Source organism: Molossus molossus, unplaced genomic scaffold (assembly GCF_014108415.1).
Source record: "Molossus molossus isolate mMolMol1 unplaced genomic scaffold, mMolMol1.p scaffold_m16_p_3, whole genome shotgun sequence".
In the NCBI taxonomy this organism is placed as follows: domain Eukaryota; kingdom Metazoa; phylum Chordata; class Mammalia; order Chiroptera; family Molossidae; genus Molossus; species Molossus molossus.
Window position 1 is genome coordinate 93,399,581 of NW_023425366.1, and position 17,364 is coordinate 93,416,944.

Here is a 17,364-nt window from a genome sequence, read left to right on the forward strand (position 1 = left end):
TTTCATCACAAACTTGCTTTGAGTGAGTACCTTGAAAAGGCCTTTTGCAATAGAAAGAAAGGTTTGCTTTCCATTTAAACACTAGTGTCAGGGCCAGATCCATAGCATAAGCCCAGGGAAGCAAGTGTTGGTGTGTCCTCTCCTCCCCTTGCTGAGGTTGCTGTAGGTGAAGTGTTGAGACTGGCCAGACCGGGGCAGTGTGGGGGATAACAGTGAGCCTTCTGTGAAGGAATCAGTGAATCTAACACAGGGTTCTGGGCTCCTCCCATGACCAAGTCAGCAAGATGGTCCAGAGGCACCCCAGTGCTGGGCCACTGACTGTGGGAGAGGCTGGTCAGGCCTCTGAGTTTAGAGCCAGAGATAGAGGTTGGAAGAGTTGTATCCCAGTTTACAAAGAAATTGAGGCACCTAAATGGAGGAAGTTACGTGCTAGCCCGACATACCGAGGCGTCCGGCTTGCTTTCTGAGCTTGGGGCTCACCCACCGTTCGTTCCTCGTCACTTCGCCCTCTCTTCTAATGTTTGACGGTCTTTTCAAGGAACCAGAACTCTTGCTTATTCCTACTATAAGTAACAGTCCCACTTGACAGTCATTAAAAAAGTCTTCATAATGTACTACCGCATAAGTTAACCAAAATGTAAGTCGCATCTGATATCCCAGAGACTGTTTCCAAAAGAAGTGTCTCATTTTTCAAAAGAAAATATGTGCACTTCTATTATGTGTGGTTATTTAAAACCTTAATTTATTGACATTCTTAGCCAGTGGACTACTTTATCAAAAAGGAGCAGATTGCAATAAAAAAAAAAGAAGAAAAAAACTGGGGAAAATGAAACACTTTTAGGATCTAGACTGTGTCCTGGGCTCCTTCTCCCGCACCTCTGCTGCGCGCGCGCGCACACACACACACACACACACACACACACACACACACAGCTATAAAATGAGACTGGCTTTTCAGAATGAGTATTCCGAAATTCCAGATGTCAATGAAATATAATTAGTGGTGTGTGTGTGTGTTTCCAAAGTGAGTGATACACTTTATCAAGTATTTTTCAAAAACAGTATAAACATGTTGACTTTTTTTTTTTCTTGCTCTCTGCTCCGACTCCAGTCGGCCAGAACACGTCGGCCCTGAGCATTGCAGCTGATTCAGGGTTCCACTGCAGCTTTCGGGGAGTGTGCGCCTCTCCAGCCTGGCTCCCACCCTGGCTGAGGTCACTGTCCCCCAGGAACTCTCCCAGCTCGCACATCCCAGGCCCGCCTCACGCCCACGGCCTCCGAGGACACCGGCGGGCGGGTGAGGAGCGCCGTGCCACCGCCAGCTCATAAAGCACGGTTCGTGCACGTCGGGAAAGGCGTGGGAGTTTCCAAGGTGCACTTCTTGGCAGGTGGAGTGTGAGCTGGATTTCTGGCCCAACTTAGCCCTGCGGCCACGCATCTCATCTGGGGGACAGCCTTCCTCGGTGGGCCTGGCGGTCATTTCCGAGGTTGTCCTGGGGGTCCAGGCAGTGGCACTTACCAGTCTGTAGACTGGCCTCTGCCCTGTTGCTGCTCTTGTTACTGAAGGAGAGATTCTGTGACAGAGCCTTATAACCAGTTGTAAACGACTACAGGAGGCTAAACGATGCATTCATACCAGGGGGAGAAGCTCTATGCTAAACCGATAGAAAAGAGATTAGATGCCAAATCAACCTCTGGGAGTCTCGGGAAAGAGAAGGGGACTAACTGAACATGGTGTAATGGCAAGAAGGGGAAAGGAGAGGAGGGAGACTCGTGAGGTGCTCATCTGAGCCCAGCCGTGTGGGGACATCGGAAGGAGGAAAACCTGGAGGTGAGTTTATGAGAAGGGTCTGGCGTCTCTACTCTGCTCAGCACACAGAACCAGGTCTGCAGCTGTCCCAGCCCCTCTCCAGGACAGCTCCCTTTCCAAGCTTCCCAAACACACCAAGTGTGAGCAGCTGAGTAAGTGAACTGCTCCTTCAAGTACTCCTCTCTCCTGAAGTGATCTCTCAGGCAGCTTAGAGATGCCTGAATTGTTATGATAAGGGCGGGGGGTGGGGGGGGCACCTTTCCTTGTTCAGTGACATGGAAGTGCAACTTCAAGTGCAGATGAGTTTCAATGAATGTGCGTGTACCCAGTCAGCCGCAAGTGCAAAACACGCCATCTGACTCTTCAGGGGGTTGAAGGGTGCAGAGCATGTGTGCAAGAGAATCAGTCTGTCTGTCTACATGGCCTTGGGGGAAGGGAGTCATGTAAAAGCAGAATGTGGGGTCCTTGAAGGAAGGATGGAGGGAAAGATTCGCCTTCCCAAAAGAAAGGCTACAGAAAAAGCCAAAGGTCACAGATCTCCCAATCTGCCCCGCAGTCTGTTCTCCGTGTTTTTCCGGGTCCACCCTCTGGCAGCCCACGCTCGCTGGGGTCTCCATCTCACAGGTGCAAACGCAAACACCTCTGACTTCTATGACTTCTCAGTATGTGTTTCAACTTGGCTATCTGTATAGAGCAGATTCTTTTTTCATGAATCTTTAAAATTCACAGTATCCCAAAACTTGACAAGCATTCATTGAGTATCTCCAAGCTGAATGGACCTCAGTGCTCAGGGAAGACAGAGATAAGAGGCAGCACCCCTGGCCTGCAGAGACGCCGCGTGCTCTTGGCAGACCCGCGTGGGCAGAGGTGGGCACGCCAGGGAAGAACTTCTTACACTACCGTCACTTTGTTGGCCAGAGGATTAGAAAAGCAGAAAAGTGTTATGACAAAATACTGCAGTCCCTTTCTCTTGCAACCCCCAAGCCCAATTATTATTAATAAATCTCTCTCTTGGCTCTAATGTACGTTTAAGTTTGTTGTTCGGGAACAGTAGACAGCAAATTGAAATCCTTGCCTTCATTCACCAATGCCCCAAATATTGCAATACTGGCAGAAGGAATATAAACAACTAAGCAAGACAAGGAGTTTAGGTGTTATCTCAGAGAGGGGGAAATAACGACACCCCCGATGATTCATTTGCCGCATCCACGGAATCACAAATGCCCAGTAAATGCTGATTTCACATGGAGGCCGCTGGCACATCGGGATTGAAGGCACGGACATTTCTTTAGAGCCGCTTCGCTGAGGTTGATCGCGATCATTCAGCCATTGCCTAGCAACTTGCGAAGGCTATCAAAGAGCCCTTTGTCCTCAGGCCTGGCGGAAACAGCCCCTCACACATCCCCTTATCAGCATTAGAACATTTATCAGGGAAAAAGCCTTCCATTGAGCCAGAGATTCCTGCAAATTTAAAGATGCCCCCTACTTCAGGAAGCTGTTTCCTGCAGCAGCTCCTGTTAGAGCCTTTATCTGTCCTTTGGGGAAACGTCCCACAAGAATTCCCTCAAGATGCCCCATAATTCTTCTATTGCTTTATAATTGGGGCGAACGTGGAAAAAACTCAGACCTGTGCTCATGAAAGGGTATCTTCTCCAAAATCAGCAAGGCAGACACGTCTGTCCCCTTTGCTGGGAAGGGTCACTGTTTTAGGTGTGCAAAATATAAATGTGCCAGGCTCTCCAGTTTCCATGCACTTCTCACCCCTTTTTCGGGAAAGGAAAGAATAATATTGCTGCTCCATCCAGTTGGAAAATGGTCCTGAGTAGCACATCAAAAAGGGACTGGGCTTATCCGACAAATACTTGCCACCTTGCATGTGCTAGGTGAGCAGAAGCAAGTACCCTCTCCCTGTGGAACTGCCGGAATTCATTAATTACCCTGGGGGTGGGGGCTGGACCTTCCCTCTGCATTCTCTGCTGTTCCTCTGGAATTCATCTTCCCCTGCGTCCCCACTGCCATTGATTTAGTTTAAGACCTTGTCATTTTCATCATTTCTTTTTTTTTTTTTAACCTAGATCATCCAAAACAGCCACAAGACAGGTCTTCTTTCTTCTAGGCTCACCTTCAGAGCATCCTCTGCCCTCCTACAAAACACAAGTTCGATTATGCCCATCACCTACTTCATTGTCCACATGGTCCCTGTTAGCACTCTTCCCAAAACAAAGGGGGTGTGTTCTGCTGCATGCAACCAAGCCCAATCAGACACGAACAGGCAAAGAAAGTTAAGATGTGTTCTTTAAGGAAATGGTGCCAAACTGGAGTCCCAGGTGAGCCATTGCTCTAAGACCTCGCTCCCCGATGGCTTCTAAGGGATGGGTTATATAGTGAAAACATCATTAATCATGGTGGAGTTAGGGTCATGGTCCCTCCTGATTGGTCAGTGCTAGGGTAGGGGGCAGCTGACCATTGCATCTGGCCCTAAGCCGCAGTACTGCTCTGTCGGGTTTCACGACGGTGTGGTTAGTGGCTTCGTTCTGCTTTTCTGGGTCTGGACCTGAAGCACAGCTGGAGCCTAGGTGTTATCTTCAGTTTGACTAAAACTCTGTCTCTGTGCGCAACAGACCTGAAGCTTTGTTCCTAAGTCTATTTGATGCCGATGAGAACATCATTGTCCCGAAGGCTTTGTGATTCAGGGAGAGGGAGGCGGGTGAGTCAGTGCTGGATGAGGCCAGTTTGAATCAAAAGGACAGGAGGGAGAATAGATCATATTAAAGAAATGAAGTTTCTGGGTGGTTACGACAGCAGGAGGAGGCTCACACTCCACAGTCTGGCCCTCTTGGCTCTTCTCTCTGTGACCATGCTAGGCTGCCCTGAGGGCGCCTGCTCTCCCCAGTCCCATCTCGCCTGTCCCCAGCCTGCAATCCTGGAGGACAGGACACATATTTCTTCGGGCCTCTGAGCCTTGCACCCAACTTTGCTTTAGCTTGGAACCCTCCTCTACCTCCACAAGCTACCTCCTTCTCTGCCTGTGATCCCCTGACCTGCTGGGTGTGCCTGTTCTGGGGCCATTGTCCATCTGGATTAGAGGTCTTTCTTAGAGAACCTCTTACCAGCAAACCAGCAGCTGTCAGACCCCATGAATGTTTATTGAGTTGAATTCTCTCTTCTGTCTTTGACAAACAAGGCAATAAAAAGATGTCTTGTAGGACTCGAGCAAAGTTGGCAAAGACTAGGGTGAGATCAGTGGAAATAATTCAGGAATTAAGTACACATACACACAGCCAAAAAAAAATGATTAAAGCAAACTTACAGTTTTCTATCCTGAGAAAGTTTCAATCTGTGCTTTATGTAGAGGTCACATCCATAGCACTTACCCTGGAATCCCCTCTATGAGTCTTGTTGCCTAAAATTTTACACTTAGAGATTTATTTCTTAGGCTATCGACATGTGTATTCTCTTAAAATATCAATATTCTTTAGAGAAGGTAACATCTCAGCGATAATAAATTTATCTTATCTTTTCCTGACTGTAAGATGAAGGGAAAGCTAGCAAGAGGGTACCAGAGGCCTGAAGGGGAGGAGTAGCAATTGGAGAAAAGGCTGCTTCAAGATGAAAAGAAAACAGCTTCACACTTTTTCCTTGAGTTGCCCCCTGACTGAGATATAGTTTGTTTATTTATTTATTTATTTATTTATTTATTTATATTTTATCCTCACCCGAGGATATTTTTCTGTTTATCTTCAGATAGAGTGGGAGGGAGGGGGAGAGAGAGAGAAACATTGATGTGAGAGGGACACATCGACTAATTGCCTCCCGCACAACCCCGACCAGGGCCAGGAACCACAACCAAGGTATGTGCCCTTGATCGGAATTGAACCCGTGACTCTTTGGTCCACGGGCCAATGCTCTAAGCACTGAACCAAATGGGCCAGGGCCTGAAATATACTTTATATTTCTCTTCAAACAGATTAGGCATTATTATCTGCAAAATGATAACTCATTTTTAGTGATGATAGAGAAAAAGGAAAAGGATTGTATTTTTAGAGGGAGTTGGTAATGGAACTGTTATAATTTACTGTCCAAGGAAACACTTCATTGCAATTATAAAAGGTATGTGAAAGTAAGCCTGTTTCTGTTGAAATATGTGTAGAGTGTATATGATTGGAGACAGAAGATTTGATAGATGATTCCTAGAATTCTCTGTGATTGTCTGGAAATGAAATGATGGGTAAATCATGTGCAACGAGCTTATCTTTGCCATGGATCTCCTTGCTGTATCCAGGGCCTAGTTACATATATGAAAATTACCTCGATACAGTTGATTATGACTGATGGTTCTGCTAATCAGCTGAACAAACCTGTTGGGGAAGAGGAATCAGATATGAAATGAAAGATCACTTATTCACATTTGTCAACCTGCCTGCAAGTCATTTTCTTTAACGTGCTCTGATTGAGAATGTGCTAAGTCATATATAAATCACGATCATCGATAATGCCAAAAAGAAGCATATACTTTTTGACCTAAAGTGTACTCCATTCCATCCTAACCACATTGATTAAGTGTAATGTGAAGGAGAGATTGGCAAGCAGCATATAAACTAAATCACTAAAAATAGCTAAATCTCCCCTTTCCCCAAGCTCCTACCCCACAAAAAAATAAAATTAAAAAATGCCCCACAGCAGGACTCATTTTCTGGATGGTTTTCAGATGGACAGAGTAATCATTCAGCTTCCACTTCTCCCAAATCCCGACTGGTATTTGCCTGGGTGGCCCCGGACGGCAATGGCCAGGGGGTGGGGACCTCCGGGAAGCAGGTGTCCCTGTTTCCAACGCTGATGAGCAGGCGTCCTGGTTCCCGGTCAGAACACAGGAACTGCAGTTGAACAGAGTGAAGCCTGTAGCAGATTACCTTTGCTGCTACTTCCTTCAAACTCACAAAACTAACTTGAGGTTTGCAAGCTCCTCAGAAGCGATTTGCTCCTGTGTACGTTTGATGCTTCTTCCTTGTGTGGATGTGAAGCTGTGGGTCACAACACCATTTGGGGAGTGTAGAGCTGCAATTCCATCTCAGCTTTTCAAAACAGGTTTGATTTTTTTTAAAAAAAGATCATATATTTTTTAAATTAAAAAAAAAAAATTGCCCTGGCCGGTTTGACTCAGCAGCTACAGCATCATCCCTTGGACCAAAGAGTCATGGGTTCAATTCCCTGTCAAGGGCACGTACCTCGGTTGCAGGTTCAATCCCTGGCCCTGGTTGGAGTCATGTGAGAGGCAACTAATCAGTGTTTCTCTCTCTCTCTTTCTCTCTCTCTCCCTCCCTCCTTCTCTCCTGTTCTATCTGAAAAATCAATAAAAACATATCTTCAGGTGAGGATAAAAAAAATAAAAATCACAGGAGGCCAAAATTCCATATCTTACTCCATGAGGAACTCTTACACCCTAATCAACATATAAGAGGCCGAATCTTTCTTCAGCCAGCAGGCTGAGCTAAAATAATAGTCTATTGTTGGTTCAAGCCAGACACAGTGAGGTCTGTGTGCTCTCATGCCTACTTTACCATGTGGGAGGCTTTCCGAAGGACAAAACCCAGAACTATCAGAAGTGGAAGATGTAGTTCAGCAGAGAAGGCTGTATACCAATTAGCGACGTTCCCATTCTGGTTTGGCGCTGCGTCTGTTTTAAGGTCCGGGTCACGGTAACTTTCCTCCTAATCAATTTAGAAGCAAAACCTGCAATACCAACATTGCCTTCTCAGCTTCCTCGGTGCTGGGTGGTGGAATTGTTCTGGAATCCTTGAGTGTGTGCGTGCCTGTTCTCACTGTGCTTGCACTTGGTCGAAGGCCAGTAGTCGCCGGTTCTCTGCTAATTATAACTCATTCTCATGGCCTGTCCACGCAGAGCCTTTCTTTGAGTTGTGAAGGATTCAGACTTACAAGAAAAAAGCCCCTGTTGTATTTCAAATACAAACTTACAAAAGACACGTCCATCGACCTCCATGAAAACCCAGTTTTATTTTTTTTTTAATTTTTGCAACTTGGGGTTGTCTGTACGTTTCCTCTAGGCATTTTGTCCATTCATTACTGACTCTAAAGTTTTTCTGTTTCCAGAGTGAGAGTTAAACACCCAGGTTGTTTCATAATAAGCGGTCATTTAGACAGCAGCTGTGAATAACATCAGTTGTGATAGTCTGCCTACTGCTGCCCAGAGTCGGAATGTGTTTTCAAAGAGGAATTTGGTGCCACAGATTTCTGTGCTGCACAAGCAGCCTGAAAATGGTTTAAGATTGTGTTCGGTGGTTTGCTCCAGGGGGAGGGTTTTCTTTATGTAAAACAATGTAACCAGCTTTGATTTCCCCTTATCTTTTTACACTGTGTCCATTTCTCCATAAAGATAAAGAATGGAGAGAGGAGGAAGAAGTCACTAAGAGCTAAATGATACAATGGTTTTGATGAATGTTGCCTTTAATAGAGCCTTTGGGCTTCCCCTTTGTTCTCTCCTCCTAAAGAAGAAAATCAGTATAACCGAGGTGTGCTAGCCCTTCTCTTTCATGCCTCTATAGAAAATAGTCCTGGGATTATTTTAACGCGAGGATGATACATGATCACACCGCATATGATGGCCTATTGATGTGTATGTGTAGATTTTAATCCTACACCTCGTTGTTGTCTGGGATAACTCCACTTTGATGCCCAGACCTCAGTCCTTGTCTCTGACTTAGCATCCCAGGGGTGCCTGCCCGCCCCGCCTCTCACCAGTCTTGGTGTGCGTTGTTGCAGGTGTCCACTGTGACAGTGTGTGTGCGGAGGGACGCTGGGGTCCCAACTGCTCCCTGCCCTGCTACTGTAAAAACGGGGCGTCGTGCTCCCCTGACGACGGCATCTGTGAGTGCGCCCCGGGGTTCCGCGGCACCACGTGTCAGAGAAGTAAGTCTCTCCTTCCCAGGGCACCGTGTGCAGAAGTGTTATCTCTGCCCTCCTCTCAGCTCGGACTGATGTCTCTTGCAGTCGAGGTCAAACGAAAGGGAAATAGGTCTCCCTGTCCTTCGCAGGGCTGTCCTTGATGGAGTATCCCCGAGTTTCATTTCTTCCAGCCTTCAGGACTAACCCAACAGATGGGGCTTTCACCATTTTTCCCGGTGATGATTGCATCGCCCCATTGGCATCATCATCAGGCTATGTTTTTTGATCCTGCCTCCAATCTTGCAAATGGTGTTCCAGAAATTCATTGACCTGTAAATATTTTATTCAGCAATTTTGGCATTGGCCTTATTTCAATTACTAGAAATCCACATCAGCCAAACCTGGAGGCAAATCATGCATCCTGCTAGTAGCCTTAAAGTCAGCACTCCGGGGAAATAGAACCGCCAAGTCAAAAATGGGGGCTGTTGACATTGGTCAATTGACATTCTAAGGTAGGAAGTGATTCATAAGATTTTACTAAATCTTTTTGTAAATGTTCTCAAGAAAGGAAAATACAACTAACTATAAGATAAGTTATTCTAATTTTTTAATTACTATTTTATTAAGAGCTCTATGCAGTTTTCCTATATTTAAATCCAAATACCGTCTTGAGAAGAACCTAATGATGTAGCATTTTGCTCATTCACTTTTCATCCACAGTCATTAACCTGGGCCATGTCGAGGAGAAACCATCTTTTAATTCTATGTATTGCCAGTAATGAGTCTTAGAGAATGAAGGATCAACACATGGCTTGAGAGTATTTATTTGGGCCTTGTTGGAAATTAGAATTTTATTTCCTTCCTTTATTAATTTCTTAAAGCCTCTAGCTCTATGCCAAACCTCAAGCTAATTGGGGCCGCGAATGGGAAATAAAGAGGGCGAAGTCATTCGCCTGCCCTCAGGCAATTCAGAATTTAATGGCTTTTTTTTTTTTTTTTTTTTCATGATTAAAGAATACCCTTGTTTCTTTGGTGGTGGTGATTTTACACTTGGAAAAGTCTCCGTATTATTAAAACAACTTATTTTACTCAGAATTTGAATTGGATTTCGATGTGAGATATGAAAGACACGTGTCTCCAGAAAGGTAACTCTCGCTTTCCATTCTCCCTTCAGTCTGCTCCCCTGGTTTCTATGGGCACCGCTGCAGCCAGACCTGCCCCCAGTGCGTGCACAGCAGCGGGCCCTGCCACCACATCTCCGGCCTGTGCGACTGCCTGCCTGGCTTCACGGGAGCCCTCTGCAACGAAGGTGAGGCTGGGTCTGGAGAGCTGCCTGGCGGTGAAGCCCCCCGCTGCCTGTCCTCGGCTTCCCCAAGGCCGCGGCTGCAGCTACCGGCATGGGTGCCTCTGGCGGCCTGTGTTTGCAGCTTCTTTCAAAATGACTCAGCTTTGGAATTGCTGCTTGCCACTCCAGAAAAATCCCTTTATTCTCTGAAAGGTGCTGCTCTTCCGTTTTCATTGGAAACAGCCTCCCATGAAAAATCAATAGGAGGAAGGATTTGGGCTTCCCGAGCAAAACGTTGTGAAGTCAGATTTCTAGAAATGTGATGATGTCTCCTCCTGGCTTGTAACGCCTTAATGGGGGTGTTTGGCTTCGTGTGTTTGTAAAAAATGAGCCCATTCAGGATGAGGGATGCTGTTAAGTGGAGGCAGCTACTAAACGGGCAGCTGGGTGGGTGACCTTTAAAGTTGTTTCCTGTCCCACAAGTCTAGGGTTCTGTGAGATGAGACGGAATGATGAGTGACTGGCCTATAACTTGTTCACAGTGTGTCCCAGTGGCAGATTTGGGAAAAACTGTGCAGGAATTTGTACCTGTACCAACAACGGCACCTGCAACCCCATTGACAGATCCTGTCAGTGTTACCCGGGATGGATCGGCAGCGACTGCTCTCAGCGTAAGTCATGTCTGAGAATAACTGATCAACCATTTCTGTCTGTCTGTTTTCAAATTCTTTAGGTTGGAGTATGAATGGTTATATAATCAAGCAAAATATATGAATAATTATAAGATACATTATTTTAATTTTTAAATGGCTTCGTTTCCCTACTCTGAGCTCTGTGCCATGGCCTTTTTTTTTTTTTTTTTTTTTTTTTTATCCTCATCCGAGGACATTTTTCCATTTTTTGTACAGACAGAGTGGGAGGGAGAGAGAGGAAGAGAGAGAGAGGGAAACATCGATGTGAAAGGGACACATCGAGTGGCTGCCACCAGCACGACCAACCAGGGCCAGGGACAAACTGCAACCGAGGTACATGCCCTTAGCGGGAACCGAACCCGGGTCTCTCCGGACCGCAGGTGGACGCTCTAACCACTGAGCCAAACCGACCAGGGCTGTGCCATGGTCTTATATTTAAATCTAAATAATGCCTTGAAAAGAACCTAAATAAGTTGCATTTTTGCTTATTTTGTTTTCAGTGATTCTTAATCTGTAAAATGAGGGTGCTGTACTCAGAAAATCTATTCTAAGATACATTCTAGACCTCAAGTGCCAGATATTATTTTCCCTTGCTCTAGGGAGAAAAGTGGTCACGCAATTATTGGGAACTGTTTTCATTTTAAAAAATGACTTCAGATTTATTTATTGTCTTTATTGGGTCATATTACCTACTAGGTAACCATATAGAAATTATAGGTGGTCCTTCTTTTAAGCCAGCAGTTCTCAACCTGTGGGTCATGACCCCTTTGGGGGTCAAATGACCCTTTCACAGGGGTCACCTAAGACCATTGGAAAACACGTATTTCCGATGGTCTTGGGAACTGAGACACTGCTCCTCTATCTGTCTTCAGGCGGGTCCGCCCACATGCAGATACGCCCACATACAACATGAGGTTCTGTATTAAAGGGTCGCGGCATTAGAAAGGTTGAGAACCACTTTTAAGCAGTTATATTCTTTAAGCATTAGTATGAATAAAAAGGTTTAGTTTGAGGTTTTTTTGTTTGTTTGTTTGGTAAGTCAAATCATTTTATCCCATAACCTTACATTACTATTTCACAGATACTTAAAAAAAAAAAATTATTTTCTTTACTGATTTTAGAGAGAAAGGAAGGGAGAGAGGGAGAGAGATAGAAACATTGATGAGAGAGAACATGGATTGGCTGCCTTCCTACACACCCCCCAATGGGGATTTGGCCCACAACCTGGGCATGTGCCCTGACTGGGAATTGAACCAGCGACCTCTTGGTAGGTGGGTTGAGGCTCAACCACTGAGCCACACTAGCTGGGCTATTTCACAGATGCTTTATCTGAGGTTCTGATGGCCCTTCAATGGGCAGTAACCCTTAAGATTTAGTTCAGTTTTTTCAAATCTAAGAGTTTAAAAATCTTAGACCGAATCTAAAATAACTGAAGATTTAGTTTTATTTTCTTCTTTTTCTAAATAAGAGATTTTATAAGAAAACCAATTCTTGTGGACAACTGGGAGCCTTAACATTTAAAACAAGCCTCTAGTGACAAATCAGCTGACAAGTGTCAGTTTTCAAGATCAAAGGCATGAATTTGATGACCTTGGATCCCTTCACCTCTCTTAAGTCACATAGTGTTTTCCCCAATCTCTGCTCAAACAGCCTCTCCTCAGAGAGGCCTTCCTTAAAGCAGCAGCTTCATCCTTCTTGTCCCCCTCAACCTGCTTTATTTTTTTCGTAGTACTTTTGTCATTGGATTTGGGGTTGGCTGGTTCGTTTGCCTGCGTTCCCTACTCAAATAGAAGCTTCCGGAGCGTGGCCTGGACTTTTTTGTCTGCTAAACCCTTTGTTTCCCGAGCAGAGCTGGGCACAGAGGCGCTGAGTGTGCATTTGTTAGATAGCTAAGTCTGTGACCTTGAGATGGTTTCGCCTCACCCTGCAGTCTGGGACGGGCGCCTGTCGGGGTGATGGCCGCGCTCAGCGCTGCCGTCGGGTCTCGGATGCCGAGCGCTGCTCACCTCGCTCCGCAGCGCCGCGTGGCGGGTGGGCGGAATCCTCCCCGCAGTAATCATCCCTGCAGTGCTGGTCTCTGACCGAGCTCTCTCCTTGTGTCTTGTGCTTTCAGCCTGTCCACCGGCCCACTGGGGCCCGAACTGCATCCACACCTGCAACTGCCACAACGGGGCCTTCTGCAGCGCCTACGACGGCGAATGCAAGTGCACGCCCGGCTGGACGGGGCTCTACTGCACGCAGAGTAAGCGGCCTCCCACCGCGCCGGGCACAGCCCGCGGACCAGCCCTCGGGGCACGCAGCTCAGCCCGCCCAGCTGTCCTGGCACTCCAGGGTTTCGTCTCCCCAGCCATCTCTAGACATCCAAACCCCTGAATGGCTAAGAGCTGCCCGGTTCCAAGTTTTCTGTCTCGGTGTCACGTCAGGGCAGCGAGGTGGAGCGGTGCTGTGTGTCATGCTGGGCAGTTCCTTTCTCCTCGTCTTCACCAGACCCTGTTTACATGGATCAAACTCCCTGTCGTGTATGCTGACAGCTGAGCTCAGGTTGAGGGACAGTGACTGGGAAGGCACTGGGGACGGCCAGCCCCTCTGCCTGGCTCGCTGCCTGCTCTTAGAGAAGGTTGAGTTTCTGGTTCCCGAACTTGAGGGAGCTGGCCCCGCCCCCACAGGGGCTGATTCAGTGGGTCTGGGCTGGGACCTGAGAACTCAAATTTCTAACAACTTCCCAGGTGGTGATGCCAGCCTGGGATCATGCTTTAAGAATCACTAGTTCACCCTGGCCGGTTTGGCTCAGTGGTTAGAGCGTTGGCCCGAGGACCAAAGAATCTCCGGTTCAATTCCAGTCTAGGGCACGTACCTTGGTTGTGGTTCCGTTCCTGCCCCTAGTTGGGTTTGTGTGGGAGGCAACTAGTTGATATGTCTTTCTCACATCGATGTTTCTCTCTGTCCCTCTCACTCTATCTGAAGATAAATGGGAGAATATCCTTGGGTGAGGATTTAAAAAAAAAAAAATAGAATCACTAGTTCTTTTTTTCCATTTTATATTTCATAGTGTCCTAACCATGTTTTCTTCTGTGAGGTATCTATGAGGTTATAATATGCAAAGTATTCCACAGCTCAGCACAGTTGGGGAAAAGCCTATTCTCTACCCTCTGGCCTTTAATTGAATAAAGGATAACAGACAGGAAAGTGTATATGATGATGCTCTTTTATACATTCTATAATTTTAAATCACAGAGATGAATGGAGGAGGAAAGACGAATCAGAAATTAGGCAATTCTTGTTTAATACTAATTAGAGAACATAAATAATAGGCTGAACAAGCCTTTTGGAACTTTCTAGAAAAGGGTCCAGACCCTGAGCCATGATTTGAAAGAAAGAATTGGCAAGGAGAAAGGTTGTCCCAAGCACATTCTGCCAAGATTGTATATAGACGTATAAAGGATTTTGACCTCCTTAGGGAAATGTACTCATAAGTTATGATATATAATTCCAAAATTTTGAGCGTCTTCAGTCAGAGGAGCTTTTTAAGTGAAAGCATCACAATTCCGTGGGGTCTGGAGCCAGACCTGCTTGCGTTTTGCACTGTCGCCCCGCCACCTTGCCATTTGTAAAAAGTACATGTGATGCTTGGAAACAGCCAGGGACCAGCTGGCACTGAAGCTTTCTTTATGCCAGACAGCCCCGCCACGCACTTGCAGGACAGCTGCTGGCCCAGGAAAGCCCACGGGGCTCGTGCTGGTCCTCGGCCCAAGGGTCCCGGTGCTCCGGGCCTTGAAAACTGGGCTGCAGTGGAAGGCATGCTGCTTTGTTAGAAAGCACCTGTGAAGTGCAGGGTCGCCTAAGTCCGGCATCCTACCACACGTTTGGTGAAGATCACACTATCTGAGTCAGTGACAGATACAGTGGATGGGACTAGCATTGGAATTGGAGACATTCTGTACCAAAAGTGAAAGCTTATTGGTTATTTTCATAGAAAATACTCATTTCAGTCCACGGAATTGGAGTCCGGGATTCTAGCAGTTAGTGAAAGAGTGAAAGGAAATGCCCCAGACTTCTGCAGGGCTGAGGTGCCTCCCGGGTCCCAGTAATGTTTCAGCTGCCAGGTATGAACCCTTCTGCCTCCTGCTCATGAATTCCAACCTCCTTCCAAGAACCCCATCTTGGGCCTTCAAAGAGGGCTTTGTGACAAGCTGACACATATATCATCGTCTTTATTCACTCTCTACTGCCTCAAGGTTTTTTAAAATGCTGGAGGCAAGAGTTGTGCTTCTCCTCAGCAGTCTCTTGACTCCCGCTGCCCTTCCTCCTCCTCGCACAGGATGTCCCCTGGGCTTCTACGGGAAAGACTGTGCGTTGATATGCCAGTGTCAGAACGGAGCTGATTGCGACCACATCTCAGGGCAGTGCACTTGCCGCACGGGGTTCATGGGGAAGCACTGCGAACAGAGTGAGTACGAGAGTGTGACATCTTGAGATGCTCTTTTTTCCCTCTAGAATCACTTTTCCTAGATGCCCAAAGCTCTTAAGGCAGAACTCAAAACTTTCAAGCTGTTTGAGCTGATGGCTAGTTTCCAGCACGGTTGACTTCCCCTTCAAAGACCTGGCCACCTTGGGATCTTTGCTGTCTTTTCCCTCAAAATTCTTCTTCTGAGTAATTGCTCAGTGCTCTGGGTGGAGGGGGTGTGGCTACGAGGCTGAAGACAGAATTCAAGTTTTCCATCTGTTCATCCTGGCTCCCTCTTCCTCTCCTTATTTTTGGACCGTGGATGCTCAGAGCTTGAAAAGAGCCAGTCAAGCTTTCTGTATGGTGAAGGCAGAGTCCAGGTGTCTCACTGAAGGCTGGGTGTGCAGGGGGCAGAGGGGCTGGGTGCCAGGGCCAGCCCACGATGGGTGAGTGAACAGGTCCGTGCAGATGTGGCCACCCTTTGGACAGCCTCATCTGGAAAGTACTTTTATACTGTTTTTACTAACAACTTCTCATCTTAGTCTTAACAACCTTCAAGACAATATAATGCCTTAAAATTTTGTTCTAAAAATCCCACCCTGGGAGAATATGCTCTGTTGGAATTGCCCATCCTTAGTTTTCCATTTCCACCCCACCAGGTATGCACCTGCTCACAGGGTGAGGGGAACATTTAGCCTCAGACGGAGTATTTCAAATTCGTTTATTGTTGTTTATCTCTGTGGCCTTCACTATTCAAGAGGAATAACTAAGGGCTTGGAGCTGGGTTGCCCCCTTTCTGACCATAATGGCAGGAAAAGGGGCAGGAGACTTCCTGCTCACCAGGGGGCGCACTTGCAGGGAGGGTGATGTGAAGAGTGCAAGGCTACAGGAGCCAAGTGGCCTGGAAAGATTTATCAGCCCAGCAGGACTTTGTCAGGAAGACATCCCTCCCCCACCACCCCACCAGCACCTCACAGCACCACTGGACAGCCTAATAACGTGCTAAACTCTGAAACATTTGTGCATATTCTCCTGGCTAGCAAATATGACATCCAAGAAGCAGCTTGGACAGAGAAGGCCCAATTTTAGTTTTGCTCTGCTAGTTCATTTAATCATGAAACAGATACTGAGTCAGAGTTACCTGCACACCCCTTTATATCTGTGAATATTGTGTGTATGTGCACAAATGTCTAAACATACGTGTGCATACATACAGAGGTGGGCAAAAGAAGCTTATACGCATGAGTACATGAAACAGTTAATTCTTGTATTATTATCTAATTATTGTATTATTTTCCATACAAACAACTGTAAGCCTATTTTTGCCTACCCTGTATGTATATAGAAACCAGAATAAGCTCTAAATTGACTTTCCTTTGAATGGCGGACTGTAGCCCGTCTTCTTAAGTAAAAGCCTCTTAAGTGCTTCCGTGGTCATTCTGAACAACAAATTAAACACTCCCAGTGCTAGTCTGTAAACAGAAACCCTGTGTTGGGCAGAGAACTCTTATAATAATAGCACATCGCCCCCTGCTGCTCACTCTACAAAAAACATCACTATTTTGTCATGATTTTTAGATTTAACATGCCTGTGCTATTCTTTGAAATTCATGCCCAGTCTTAGTAAGACTACATCGTAGCCCTGGCCAGTTTGGCTCAGCGGTTAGAGCATCGGCCTGCAGTCCAGAAAGACCCAGGTTCGGTTCCCACTAAGGGCGTGTGCCTCTGTTGCGGTTTGTCCCCGGCCCTGGTTGGCCATGCGGGTGGCAGCCACTCGATGTGTTTCTTTCACATCGATGTTTCTCTCTCTCTCTCTCTCTCTCTCTCTCTCTCTCTCTCTCTCTCTCTCCCTTCCTCCCTCCCACTCTATCTGAACAAAAAATGGAAAAAAAAATATCCTCAGGTAAGGATTAAAAAAAAAAAAAAGACTACATCGTAAAAGTTCCATTGTTTTAGTCTCTGAGCCTTCCGCCTGCAAATCCAAATTTTGAGCCATTCTATGGTAAGTAAAGTTCTTACCTAGAAAATTAACAAAACTTGCCCTGTCCCTCTTCCCCTTCTGCCAGCTAATCCAAGTCAGAATGTACCATTGGGAGGATCCCTGAGCCTATAAGATACTGGTTCTCAGGGAAGCATCTCTATACTTTATACTTTAGAGTTTGGTCCCCTTCTGTCCCATGGTTTTGTCTGGTGGAGTCATCTCAGATTGCCCTCAGTGATGATCTTTGTCAAT

The 17,364-nt window shown here is 46.4% G+C and overlaps 1 protein-coding gene across 1 annotated transcript in view; it reads left to right on the top strand.

The window, feature by feature from the left end:
- MEGF10 (multiple EGF like domains 10) overlaps positions 1 to 17,364 on the top strand; it is a 158,333-nt gene that overhangs the window by 127,295 nt on the left and 13,674 nt on the right. The window contains exons 14-18 of the mRNA XM_036279239.1: positions 8,588 to 8,734; positions 9,885 to 10,019; positions 10,538 to 10,666; positions 12,801 to 12,929; positions 15,006 to 15,134. Of these exons, the coding sequence (XP_036135132.1) occupies positions 8,588 to 8,734; positions 9,885 to 10,019; positions 10,538 to 10,666; positions 12,801 to 12,929; positions 15,006 to 15,134 (669 nt within the window). The remainder of the gene's footprint in view (positions 1 to 8,587; positions 8,735 to 9,884; positions 10,020 to 10,537; positions 10,667 to 12,800; positions 12,930 to 15,005; positions 15,135 to 17,364) is intronic.